Raw genomic sequence first — 14796 nt, 5'->3', positions numbered from 1 at the left:
TTATCTATATTCTTATCAACCACTGCAGTATATACTGAGGAAGACTCAAAGCTAATGCAGCATGTGATAGAGTGATTCTATTTGCTTCAAGAACTCAGCAACTGCTCCTGTGATGATTGTGGATATGGGAACTTGCTGCTTGGAGCGTTCACATTACAAATATGTACATCACTCAAAGACAGAAAAAGGTACCACTTTCTGATCACTGAAGTTCTTCGGGTTTTGTAATCCATGTATAAATTATTATCATCCTTATATCCCTCCTTTCCTATCCTTGAACAATATCCCTTTTTGCTGTTGTTGTTGTGATTCTGTAGTAGAGGAGAAAATGACATTGTATGTATCTCCCTTTGCTTTGCCCATTTATGTGCTGACCATGTTCTCACAATACTGAGAGAAATTTTACTTTTGCTAGTGCATCCTTACACAGGCAAATGTAAAAGTACACTTAGAATGTACTTCTCAAAAACTACATACTGTTAGGTGCTTTTTCTTTTAATCCTGGTTTTGGTTCTAAGATTATTTGTAGAACATGCTGATTTGTGCTTTTAGGTTGACAGCTCTAAAACTCAGTTTTGGCTTATCCAAAACATGGAAATGTAGTTCCTTCCTCAGTGTGTAAACTATATTTAAAACCACACGAAGGAGCAGTTTAGATTGGGTTACCTCTTTTACGTAAAAAAAGCACAACTGCTGTTCCATTACTACAGAAAATGACAGTTCTGAATTGAACAAGCACCTCTATAAAATAAAATAACTGAAGAAAAGCAAGGACTTTGGTATCAGAAAAAACATCTTAGTCTTAATCTTAAATCATGATTACATCAAAACATATTCCAAATCCATAATTAATTTATCATAATTAGTTTGAACCATCTATTTATAATATAAATGTTTTCTATAGTATATTATAAGTATAATATATTTAAATTTATTATACTTTGTAGAAATTATAGTAATATATCTCATGATTTAAATACTTTCTAGACTGTTTGGTGAAATAGGTGTATGGATAAAAATGTAGAAAGACTGTACTGTATGTTATACTGTATGTACTGTACTGTACATGTTATACTTCCATGCTTAGAAGATGTATGAAATAGCTATGTCTTTTTTTAATGCAGAATATGTCAGATTTCATACATCTCTGAAGCTGGTTGGATTCTTTGAAACTCTAATGAGGAAAAATAGCTACATTAAGTTTAAAATGTTTTCCATAGTTTCCTTTGTTTGTTTACTGCAAAATGCTATTCTGATTTGAAAAGTTCTGGTGAATACACCCTTACCTTTATGTGGGAACATAAATTTCTTTCCTGAGCATTACCAATTTTTTAAAATGAGTGTTTAATAAAGAAGTCTCACTATTCTTTAACAATCCCGTGTAAACAGTTCCCATAAAACAGTGCAATCTACATAAACTATTATTATATTCTTATTTTACACAGTTTATTCACTAGATTTTATGAGACCACTTATGATTTGAAGTTTGGCTTCTTTGAGGCTTCATTTAGACGGTGACACATGCTATACAGTGAACATCCAATGGACTTTGTTATAATCTTCTGTGTCCAAGTGTTTGTTCTCTGATGTTGATATTTCATGGCTCTTTTATCTCTAGTAAATGTAGTCTTTACCTGCAGTGGCAAATGACAGAAGTGTTTTGGAAGGTTACCTCATGAAGCTTGGCAGTGTTCTACTTTAAGTTAGATGTTACTAAGTAGGGAAATCCTTTATAGCTTTTGTTTAGGCTTGCACTGTGCTCTGGGCAATATGCATGAGCAGATACTTGTAAGAATTTTGGTCCCTTTATTTTATCTTTGGTTTGTTTCTAGAAGTTAACCCTGAGCTGAGTTCTTACATCAAAGGCAGGCAGAGTCTTCAGCATGCAGCATTTCAACTAAAAAACTGTTGGATTATTCTTTTTTGAATTCCAAGCCATCTGATGTCTTGTTTGCTAACACATTGCACACAGTGCTGTCTTTGTGCAAGTGATCTGAGTTGTGTGTACTAAATAATTTCTCCTGTTTTTATGTTGGGGCCATCGTAACATTCATGTTGTAGGTTTGCATAAAAAGACAGATTTCACCCTAAAGAGGGCTACTGAAAGGAAAACTTCTAATCTCTTTGTTTCATAAAAAAGGAATTTCTACCAAGGAATCTCTGTAGGTTAGGAAAATTAGAATAAAGTAATTTCTCATATTTTCTGTTAGCAAGACTTTAATATGTGAGAGAGAGCCTCAGGTACAAACATAATTGTACAAACAACCACAATAGTGCATTGACAGGCAGCTGAACTATACTATTATTGATCTATTTACCTAGAATGCAGACCTGTTCTGAATAATTGAAGTTCTTGGAGAACATATATATACATATATTCTATTCTGTTATAATAGATAATATAGTCCATGTTTAAATTGCTCTTCCTTAATATTTAAAGGTGCAGGATGCTTCTGAGCTTTGCTTTCTTTTTTTTTTTTTTTTTTTATTCAATTGAGAAAGGTGATAGAGTTGACAATTTACAAGTAATTACTTGTAAAACTGTCAATTTAAAAAAATACTAAGTTTTGTTAATTTTTTCACTATATGTTTGGTTTTGTTTGGTGAATCCTTCCTGTGCTGCCTTTTTCAAAATTGTAAAACAATTTATCCTCTATGGAGTAAAGAGTACTGGAGATGCATTCTCTGTTCTTTTAAAAATCTGGAAAAAATAAGGTAAGAATAACAGATTCTTTTCTGCTACCTCTTGAAATGAATGTGAGGTTTTCTACATTGGAAAATATTTTAAGAAAAGGGTGTTTATTCATTATAAATATTTCAGTAAGTTATTGAAAAGACAAAATTAAGTCTAATCTTCTTAATTTTTGCAATATTGTCCATAGAAATAATCAGAGTAAATAAGTCAGCAGTTCTCCAACACCATTAACTAGATTTCAGAATTCCATAAGAAGCAGTGATTAGGATCAAACTATATACCCATACAGGAGGTTCTAGGGGCATTTCATAACAACAATCAAGAAGATTAACTTTTAGTATGATGTCTGAATGGACATGACTACAAAAAAGGCAGTGGTCAAAAAAATTTCATCCAAGAACACCACTTGGTGTCAGGCATGGGAGTTATCACTACAGCAAAGTTCAGAGAAGGTAAAGGACTTGTCAGTGTTCCAAAGTAGGGAATTGAGATCCCTTGAAATAAGTTTCTACAAAATGTCACACAGCACTTCATTTTAGAGCAAATTATCTATGTTATCAAGGGTTTAGTTAGTGGAATTAATTTTTCAAAGAATTATAAAAACTTCTTGATGCTCAGTCTGAAAGCTGATTCTCTAACTGCAAATTAAAATGGATCGATTTGGAGAGCCAGAATTGAATGCTAGTATTTTTCTGGTTGGGTACAGTGTCTGACATAATAAAATGTAGCATTCTGTAAAATCCAGTATATTTGTATCTTTCATTTGATGAAGCAACAAAAGATTTTTACATTTCTATGAATTTCATTAAAAATAGGCACCTTTACTCCATGAATTTCTTTATTTGCATCTTTCTGTCACTTAAGGTACACTGCAGCCATGTGGGAGGTATGTGTTGAATATTACTGTTTACTTTCTTGATACCTTTCTCACTTTAATTTTTACAGCTTTACAATTGAAAGAACATTTGGGTTTGCATTAGCATCTGATAAGGTTTATTATTTATTTGCTTCATCTACTCTGCATAGTGCCATTAATGCAAAAATATTAGTCTTTGTAATGACAAAAAGAAAGTGTGTATCTAATGACCTTACTGTGAGTAATTAGCCTTTTCCCCTAGTGATGCAGAATTGTCCATCCCTAAATATATAAGAAAATGAAAAGCCTTTATAAATTTTTAACTGGTCATGATAAAATAAATAAATGGACATTCCCATGCACTTTCATCTTTTCCAGAATAGCATTGAAAGGGAAATTCTTTCTCATAACATGCTCTAAAAAATATTGACAGGTATATATAATCAAACTATGATGATATAGAGGAAAAATTAATGATGCAATAATAGGCAAATAAGTTGGTGTTTAACAGTCTAAAACTATGTTATGCAAAAACCAGTAATGAAATTGTAAAGTTTTTTTCTTTTCAGACAAAGCAAATAAACTCAGGGGATGGAGGAGGATGCAGACTTGGAGAATTTCTTGATTTTATGTAATTTCAAAATCTTTTTAATATTCATATCACCTTTAACCTGAGTTTTGACACTGAATTGTATTCCATTATATTATTAGGCTGACTTTATTTAAAAAAAGTAGCTTTTACTTTTCCAGGAATAAAAACTTTATGGAAGAGTCCTTAAACTCACTGTTAAAATTTTAGAGTTTATAACATACTTTGAAGGAACTTTTTTATTCTCAACAAACACAAATCTCAGTTTTAAAAGCACGTCTTAAAAAAAAGTAAAATAGAGGCATCTGTTGTGATATGTAGATGGTACCAAGTACATAGCTCTGAAGAATTTTCCTTTATCTGTTCTAGTCTTTGAATGATTGATGTTTCCTTCCATTAGCATTCAGAACCAATGGATCTGATGAGATCCTCTTCAACCAGTTCCTGATTTACTGGCACTGAATATCGTAACAATTTTTTACAATTACCTTGTCATAAAATCTCTTAAAGTTACGCTTTTTCGCAGTTACCATCAAATCCAAGATGTATTTGCTCTTCCTTTTATGAGTTTTAAGCTGAAAGAGAGTGAATTTAAATTGTAGATAAGAAAAAATTATTTCCTGTGAGGGTAGTGAGACAGTGGCATATGTTGGCCAGAGAAGTTGTGGCTTCCCCCTCCCTGGAAGTGTTCAAAGCCAGTTCAAATGGGGCTTGGAGCAACTTGGTCTGCTAGGGACTGGAACCAGATTATTTTTAAGGTCTCTTCCAATGGAAACCATTCTGTTATTCTAAGTCTTTGTGTTCTGAAAGACAACTGGTTCTTCTAGTCCAAAACTTCTTTTAAGTGTAGTTATTGACAGACCTGATACTGGAGCATCTGCAAAAATCTCTGGAGTTTCATTGAAACCACTAGAAGAATCTCAGAAGAGCCACTTCTTAACTTTCGAAGAGGTTGAACTCCACAAAGCAGAACTTTCTTCCCTGTAATTGGAGTTTCTTCTCTACAAGTAAAGATAGAACTAAATATGCTTGATCAGTTGTTACCTTTCAAATCTGTTCAAAATCTTTCTTTTACTCTAGTCAACTTCATACACTGCTATTTAGCCAGACCCGTTTACTGTTCTTTTTATATGTGTTTTGATCACAGGCTGAGTGAGTGCATTTGGAGGAGAATCGTAGAGTGAGTTGGGTCTGAAGGGACCTTTAAAGGTCATCAAGTCCAACACCCCTGCAGTAAGCAGGCACACTCCCCACTAGAGAAGGTTGCTCGAAGCCCCATCCAACATGGCCCTGAGCACTTTCAGGTTACTCAGAGCCCTGTCAAGCCTTGAATGTCTGCAGGGCTGGGGCCTCCACCAGCTCTCTGGTAACCAGTTCCAGTGTTTCACCACCCTCACAATAAAGAATTTCTTCCTAAAATCTACTCCAAATCTACCCTGCTCTAGTTCAAAACCACTGCCCCTCTTCTTAATGCTACAAGCTGTTAGAAACAGTCCCTCTGTTATCAGTGAAAGGCTACTTGTACTTGCTGTTACTTCAGTTTGCAGATAGGAAAAATGAAACTTATGAGAAAGCATTTTACATCATATTCCTGCTGAAAAAATAATCAATTTGATGCAAATGGTCTTTAGCAAATCATTAAAAAAAATGTGATTTTTCACCTCCCTCTGTCAGTCCATGTATATGCATTTTCTAAAATTCCTCCTGAACAAAGCAAGGCAAAAATTTATAAGAAGAGTTAGTTTCAGTAGCTCTGGGCTATGTGGTGGCTTTTTTATTTTGCTTTTGCTGCAGATACAGGGGAAGACCTGTTTCAGCTCAGAGACCATCAAAATCTGAATTAGATAAGTATGTAATATCAACAATGTAAATCCCCTGACTCATGTTAGAGCTTGTTCAAGCAGGGCTCAGCTGTTTTCACTGTGTACCTTAAAATGCTTGCAGTTCTGGAGATTTACTGAGTAGCTGTGTGATCTTTGGTGCATAAATTGCCAACCATCAAATGCAGGTGGCAGCATCAACAGAAGATCCCAAGTAGGGAGGGTGAACCAGTGATTATAGCATCTTAGATTATGTTTTAGCTTCTGTGACTTGTTCTAGTTGCTAATAGGAATTAGTTGCACCCATTGATCCTCAGACAGGGGAAAAAAAACCCAACACCTCACAACTGCTTAACAGTAACTTTCTTTTTCATAGTGGGGGGACTTCTCAGCTGTATTACAATGATTTTGTGGCAGTCAGTATCACCATGCTCTTTATGCCCTGGGAAGGGGCACACGTGATGTGTAAGAGATGCTGCTGCAAAACCATCAGGTTTTAGATGCTACTAAAAACCTAGGGGGAAACTGTGCAATGGGAGGGGCAGACGCACACAAGCACATTAATTTTAAGATAAGCTATTTCTAGTTTTGCTGTTCATGTTATGAACAGGATATTTCGTGCCTAGAAAAGAAACAGGCACTCCTGTCTGGGGAAACCAATTTAATTCCTCACAACATCAGGTTTAAGTAGTATAACCAATTAATATAGATCCTTTAATAATTAGCTTATTGTGCTGATGCACCTGATTTTCAGAATCAATTATTCTTATCTTTTGAATAGAACTCTGCTGTCAGAGCAGCCATTTGAAATTATGATTGACCTTGTAAACCACAGGGATTTGTATCATGTTTATAGGTAGATCATTATGTGGACAAAATCATTGATCCTCAGATTTGTCTCAGCAAGTCTTTACAAACCTTTCTCACACAAACATGGAATAATTGTTTGATCACTTGCAACACAAAGTGATTAGCATCAGTGTACGTAAGAGGATGGAAGAATATCATGAAACATGTTTTCTCTATGTATCCCTTGCTTGTCTGAAGCAGTCACAGCAAAGTTGCCAGTGATCTCTGTTCACAGCCTAAGAGGACTGAAGTTATTACAAGAAATTCTGTATGGCCTGAGGTGCTGACTGATAATTCATCATTGTATTGCATGGCATTGCATCTGCATCCTTCTTGTTTTGTTTTTTTGTTTTTTTTAATCAAAAAAGTGTGCCAGCTTCTTGCTGTAACAGAAAACAGAGACACTTCCTGAGCTGCTGTGTGGAATAAGACAACATCAAGAGAAAAAAGTATATGTGCTGAATCAGAAATTTTCCTCTAGCTCTGTGTTCCACAGACACTTCCCCAGAATAATCACCCAATTCTCTGATCTCTTGAGCCCCAATTTTTAAAAAATAAGTGGATATTTCCTGCTAAAAATGTTATGTCCCTTTTAGGGACATAGTTTTAGGTATTCATAAGAATCCACACTTTGTCTATTCATAACGCAAATAAATATTTTCTTGCACTCTATTCTTATATGGCCTTTGTTTCACTTGATTAATTTGTGACTAAAGTTTCATTTCATGCAAGAGCCTTCAGGAAATCCCCCTGTATTATACTTTTTTTTTTTTTTTTCCCTCTGCTGGAGAAAGTACCAACATATGAATGTAGAAATATAGAACATTTCTTCCCATATTTCAAACCAGTTCTAGATGTCTGAACTCAAACATAGCTGTAGACAAAGGCTGATGTACCAGAAGTCTTTGATTTCAGGTTTTGCTGAAGAACAAAAGAAGCACATGAATCACAGTGCTTTTTGTCAGTTTGCAAATCTAGAAATTCAGAAGTTTAAGTGCTAGAGATAAAACAAATTTCAAGATTGTTTACTTAGATATCCTATGATTAGTTTCAAAATTATCATCCCTCTTCTAGAAATGGAGAAGAAGATGCTGTGTATATTGTAGTGTTGTGTTCTTTCATGCCGAGTTTGGTCACAGTTCAAGCATTCCCCTCTTCCATACAGATAAAGTACTCTTAAAAACTATTTTTCTTGACCACATTCTGGGAAATGCTATGTTGAAATGTCAACAGGTGATAGTGAACAGGTATTGAAAGGATGTGTGCTCTTTGCTTTCTGAACCTCAGATCACCCTCCAGAGGAGTGAATTGGAGAAAAAGAGCTGTTTCACTTTATCTGTCTCAGCTGACATAACATATATAGTGAGGAAATTTTTTGGGACTGGGCAACAAATATAACTGGTTATATAGAAGTAGCCACCGAGTCTTATAAAGTCTGAGACTTTTATGTTCTTTGCTATGTTGCTATGTTGCTATTCCCTGTCAGAATCTCTGGACACTGAATTGTACAAATTAGTAGGACTTTATTAATTTTGTACTAAAATATATGAATTGGAGAAAATTACTATATTAATGTTCACATTCTACAAGCAAACTTTTCTGTCAGTTTCCCTAACTCTTTACATACGTGAAAGTTCTGCAATGATAAAAACATTACCTGTTTGCAGGTATTGAATGCAAACATACTGACATCAAGACTTTTATATTTGTTAAGGAAGGTTCCCGCCAAAAAAAGGTGTTTTACCTCTAACCAGGGATTAACAAAGGCGATAATCAGATATTCTTCACTGAATTCTACATCTTTTATTACTTTTAGATTTCTGAAAGACACATAGAATTTTAATATTTTAGTGATGTAGAGAGTGGCATTTCCATAGAGGAAGAATTTTTATATCCAGTTGTGTAACAGCATCATGCAAAGTTTTTAGAAATTACATATAAGTACAGATACAAGAGTGGATATGTCTTGATTAAGACATTGCATAGAAAAAGGAGTAATATCATTGTTAATATGCTAACTGTCTTGGGAGCTCCCAAAATTCAAGTAGTTCCAAGGGATGCATAGGAACCTGTTCAGGCATGCTGCTATTTCCCCTGGATAGTTTTGTCTTTAAAAGGTAAGAATCTAAATTACCCACTTGGGAACAGGTTTAGAAAACATATGGATTCTTCAACATTATCACTGTGACCCCAGAAGAACTTAGACTTTATTAGTCCACTAATTCACACGATCTTTTTTAGAGACATAATGATACTAAAGCAAGATTTGAGATGTGCCAAACTTCCCAACCACTCCTGTGTTCTGGCTGAACTTTTAGCTGAAATAGAGATATTACATTTGCTGTTTCAGACACAGTCCTGATGGGTTTATGTTTCCCTTCCAAACAGAGGTAGAAATAGTAGCAATATGGTCTGGTTCTGTAAGGATTCACATGTAAATGCTGGCTTGATCCTTCAGCCAGTGACCTGGGAAAATTAATCTTAAGTTCCTTTATATTGAAAAAATATTTTTCCTACCTTGGACACACATCTTTTTGTTGACTTAACAGTCTGTTGAAGGGGAGAAGACGAGCAGGAAGGTAATAAAAAGAACATAATATTCCTCTCTTAGAAATAAACCCAAAATTATTTATGATTCCTTTCTTTGGTTTCTCATGAAACAACTCCTAGGAAAGGTGGTGGCTCTTCTGCAACAAATACTCCTCTTTCATAAACTAGTCTTAAGCATACTCTTACAGCTTTGGAAGCTTTTAGACTATAGCCTTGCACTTTGAAATACTGCCTTGTATTAGGCAACCACTTATCACTTGGACGTTTGGGTTATATTAATTGGGCTGGGTTTCTTCACAGTCTCATAAGTGTAAACTCTTCTGTACTCCACTTTATATAGAATGTGTATCTATTTCTAACAGACATACCTCCCAAATGCAACAGACAACATATATAAATTTAATATGCTTCAGGCTTACTCACAGAAGTATTTTCCTATCTAGTGGGTAGCACTATCATCAGTAGCTTTGGTGTTTTATACATGTATTAAGAGATTTACATTCAAAACATATTTGAATTAATATTTTGAAATGTGGAAATCAGCCATACTCTGTCATACTTATGAAATGAAAAGTAATTGTGAGTGTCAAAAATCTCTGAAAAGTTCATATTCAACTAACTCTATGGGTAAAAGTCTTCCCAGGTTCCCCTTCCCTCAGGTGCTTTTTAATGGAAAAATAATAACATTTAAAATATAATCCCTTGACCAAAACCAATTTCAAAATAAATCAGATTGTATCTCTGTAACCCAGGTAAGATACCTTGGAAAATTATGTGACTATTGCAGGATTATAATTACAATCAAAGGAAGTTAAGTCAAAATCAGATTTAAAGAGATGGAAATTTTCCTTGTTATAGAAGCATAAATTAAAAAAATATAAATTTCATCTGGTAGAAAACTATGAGAGTCAAAAATTATATGTCTTTAAAATCAAGTTAATAAAATTGGAAACATTAGAATTCTTAAGAAAACACATGAGTATTGCATGTGTCAGCTTTACAAAAAAGTTGGAAAATGAGAGGTTTGAAATGTCAAATGTGGGTAAAGAATTTGATATATTCTCTGGCAAATAAGCAAAGTAATTTCAAAGCAAGAAGGTTTTAAGAAGAAAGATAGAGGATGTGCTTTTTTTAGTATTTTCTAATGTAATGTAAATTATATTGTAATTTACAACATTATTTCCTGTAGGAATCATTTATTAACAAATCTACTATTGTATAAATATATTCAGCAAAATCCTAGCCATTTGTAATTCATTTTCAGTTTTTCCAGTTATTTCACTGAGACCACACTCTTCCCATCTATATTTCACTGATGTTCCTAAGTGAATGCATCAGGGAAATTGTGGAAGTAAACTGTAGTTTTATTCTGTTGAAGGGTATTTTGCAGTAAGAGTAATCAGTGACTTTTCTCTTTAGGCTGCTCTGGAGGAAGCCATTAAAGAAAATCTCTGGCTAGCTCAAGAATATCAAATCTTTCAGAACTACTACTTAAATGATAAAGATGACCTCACAAAACTCTATGAGAATAGAATCAGGGTGGAAGCTTACTTTAGAGATCATCAGCAGGTAAAATTAAAATATCACTAATTCAATTTATTAATCAATTTATTAATCTCTAAAATGCATTTGATTAATAGAGATACTTAATAACCTAGAATACTTTCTAGTAATATCTGTCTCCTGAATCTTATTTTCTACTTAGCTGTTTCACCCTGTATGTATCCTCATTTTTTTGTTTGCTTGCTGGTTGTAGTTCTTTTTATTTTATTTTTACAGAGCTGTTCAAGTAAGGTATTGAAAATTAATTCATTAATTCCAATTTGCACATGAAAAATATTTATTTTTCTACATAAATATATTATGCAGTAATTAAAATGCATCTTACCATTCTCCATAAAATACTTTTTTCTGGAAACTGTTTTATGAGAATTATGGTCAGACTCTGTACACTTTTGATTTAGAAAACAACCAAATGAAAAAGATAAAATCTACTTTGAAGAACTTCCATGATGGAGGCACAGTGGCCAGGTGTTATGTTTTATTGACTAATTATTTACCTTTAAAAGGGTAGATTTTTTTTTTTTTTTTTTTTTTTTTTAATAATAGTGAAAGCTGTGGAACTGGAGTCAAGTGGTGTTGTAAAACTTTGCTGTTGAAATGCAATGCCAACTTACTGAAAAAAATATTTTCTATTAGAGATAAGTCTCAAGATACAAGCCTATCAGTACTAACTGTAATTAATTAAAAAAATGTTCATATATTTTAGTAAGGTTATTGGTTGCTTGCCTTTCACATCTATGTTTCTGAATACTGATATGCATTTAAGTCACTATGCTCACAGACCTTCAGTTTGCATCAACTATTTCAGGTAAGAATCTTCATTACCTCAGGTAATTTACACAGGAAGCAGATCTTGATATATTGAGATTTCAGTCAGTTCTCTAAAAGTATAACATAGAAATTTTCAAATATATAAATTAGATATGAAATTCAGAATATTTGCTATTAATTTACTCTTACCAAGCCATTTTATGTTGTATACCATATCTTCATCCATTGCTCATTTCCTTATACACTACCTCAGTTAATATATAATTCTAAAGTTCAGTGTATTCAGTTTGTTCCTTACAAGTAAACATAAGGAAATACCTTCCAAAATATCATTTTTGACTACTTCTCTCTTCTATATTTCAAAAACATAACTGGTTTAAGTCATATATTCTTAGGGATATCCATATCTGGAGATTTAAAACATAAGTAGAAGACATTATTGCCTGTCTTCCTTCACCAAGTGAGTGTGTATTAAGCTGTGTAGATATGATAGTAGAAGCAATGCTATGAGGGCTGAAATGTTTTGTTGGAAAAACTGAATTACAGAAGGAATTGTATTTTTTTCTGAATGCAGAATTAGGGCATACTCTATTCAAGCCTCTACAGAAAAATAAATCTATGTTACCATATTCTCTGGACCTTTTATTTCTTTGGAACTAAGAATATCTGTCTTCTCAATTCTCAGAATTTAATAGTTCTTGGTAATTTTTGTGAAATAGATTTCCCATTCAACAGTTTACCTCTTCTGGACATAGTATGGATGATATTTTCATGCATCTCAATGATGTAGTTTGGAAGCAAGGAAAATTGCAAATGAGTTGGCATATATTATTGCTTTTTGTCTTCTCAATTTGAATACAATAAAATAAGCAGAGTAAAATATAGCAAAATAGCAATGCAATACAAACAGGATCTTGTTTCATCAACAGTGCTATATAATCATTTGTTTGGGTTTTAAAAGTCTGGGAAGAAAATGGTTATGAGTATGTTGCTGTTCTATAGGAGCTTATAATCAGCATTACAACACATATACTTAGTTTGTGTTAGAAATTAGTGATGGCAATGTTTAGGATTTCTGAGAGTCTTCTGTGCCATTCAGTCGAGGTATGTGTATGTGTATGAAGAAAAGAATTTCTAATGACAATTTTAATTTTAGGATGACAGAGACAACTGATTTTATTTGCTTTTTGATAACTCTTCACTTTGTTAAATGAATAACTCCTCCAATTATTAAAGAAATATTTCTACCGTTGCAACACAAAAATAAAGTATTTATCACAAATTATCATAATAGAAAAAAACCTTGCTTATTACATACAGCTCCTATAAGAAAAAACCAGCTACATTTTCTTCTTAGGTTTTCACTAATAAGCAAATTACAACTGCAACAGAAAATCAATTGTGCAGGACTGTCAAAGTAATGATGTTTCTAGGTGCTGTATTATATATATGCGTTACAATGCCATGAACATTCAGGAAGAAGGTGTGTTCATCCTTCCTTAGATCCTGAGAACTTTCTTACCTACATATATACCTATATTTATTTATTTATACTTATATTTATTTTTCTGTCAACAAAGATACTTTATTACTTATATAATATGTACTATGTTTATTACATATACAAGCACTACCACAGAGTATCATTGTTTACTTGGATCAATCATCAGTGCAGTGTGATACCCTTATAGTCTGTTAATTTACTCTCTTTGAAAAGATGCATCCCTCCAAAAAAACATTCTTTAATTTGGTTTCCCTCATATCTTCCACTGACCAATGGCGTGTCTGTCATGTTGGATGTGCCCACTTCATTATAGATTTCCATCTTTTCAAGGTGACATTGGAAAAAACTCTTTAAAAACATTCTGTTTAGTACCTAAAATTTCTCCTGCTTTTGAGGTCAATTACGTTATTTTTTTCTAATGGTGATATATTAATTGTTTTCATGTACATATTTTGACGTGGCTAAATCTTCTGTGTAAAAACTTTGTAGGTTTGTAGGAAGACTTCAAGTAGCAAAATCTTGCCTCATAAAGTTTCAGCCCTACAAATATATAACAGCAATTTTTTCTGGAAATCAAAATGGGCTAGGACATCAGCACCAGGAATATTATTTCACATCAAAGCCAGATCTGATTATTCACCATATCTTTCTTTTTGCACTGAACAATCTTAGAATATGAGTAAAGTTTGATACTTCCAATGTATTTTGTTGCCAATGACTGTATTGCAGTTCTCATAAAAAGTTAGAGTTAATTCCTAGTATAGGGGTATGCAATGTCATTATATGTTAAAGAACCTATTACTTTAACCTGTCCCTAACAGTGCAAGTGGCACAGCCTTACAAACTTTGGCATTTTTTTATTAGCATAACATCTGTTTTAAAATAGTCTCAATGTAAATTATAATTGCTCTGAAATTTAAGTAAAATATTCATTCTCATATTCATGACCTGCTACCTTCAGGTGGTCACATGGTGGTAAGAGTTTGGGGGGAGGGAGCTTGTTGATTTAAGTTTCTTTTTTTTTTAACTTTCTGAATAACTGACATATTCCTGCAGTAAAATGTATGTGGGGTCAATTCCTGCTGAATAGTTATTAGAAGCCATGATAACAAAAGTCATTACACTGCAGTTCAGTTTTGACAGTAAAATTTCTGCAACATTATCACAAATCCTCATGCATTAGTGCAATGATCCTTACTATGGTTTCATATTAGAATCAAAAGACTTCTGTAGCATGCTTGATACAAAAAGTCATGCAAGTCAAGGGAAGTTCTTTTATGCTTTTATAGAGAGCATATTTTCATGCCTTTCTCATGTGTGTATCTCGCTCTGAGCCCTTTTGGTTATTTCTGCCTTTAGTATTTTACTCACCTAGGATATCTATTAAAACTAATGTCCCTGTTGTTTATAAAGACCAAATAGAATATAAAGTAAGTCTCACAATGGACACTTGTTGGTTTAGGAAATTAATTCCTTCTGATGTAGTTGTTCACAGTCATTGACCTAACTGAATAATATAAAACACTGTTCTCGTATAAACAAAATACCTGTCTCTCATATTGTGTTTTTGCTAAGTCAGTTAACTTATCTGCAGATCTT

At 33.3% G+C, this 14796-nt stretch overlaps 1 protein-coding gene across 1 annotated transcript in view; it reads left to right on the top strand.

The window, feature by feature from the left end:
* Positions 1 to 14796, top strand: part of CCDC178 (coiled-coil domain containing 178) — a 156016-nt gene that overhangs the window by 86221 nt on the left and 54999 nt on the right. Inside the window, exon 17 of the mRNA XM_030444686.1 lies at positions 10779 to 10928. Within this exon, the coding sequence (XP_030300546.1) occupies positions 10779 to 10928 (150 nt within the window). The remainder of the gene's footprint in view (positions 1 to 10778; positions 10929 to 14796) is intronic.

This window comes from Calypte anna, chromosome 2 (assembly GCF_003957555.1).
Source record: "Calypte anna isolate BGI_N300 chromosome 2, bCalAnn1_v1.p, whole genome shotgun sequence".
Lineage (NCBI taxonomy): Eukaryota > Metazoa > Chordata > Aves > Apodiformes > Trochilidae > Calypte > Calypte anna.
Note: the sequence above shows the minus strand (reverse complement) of the source record. Positions and strands in the feature narration are given on the sequence as shown.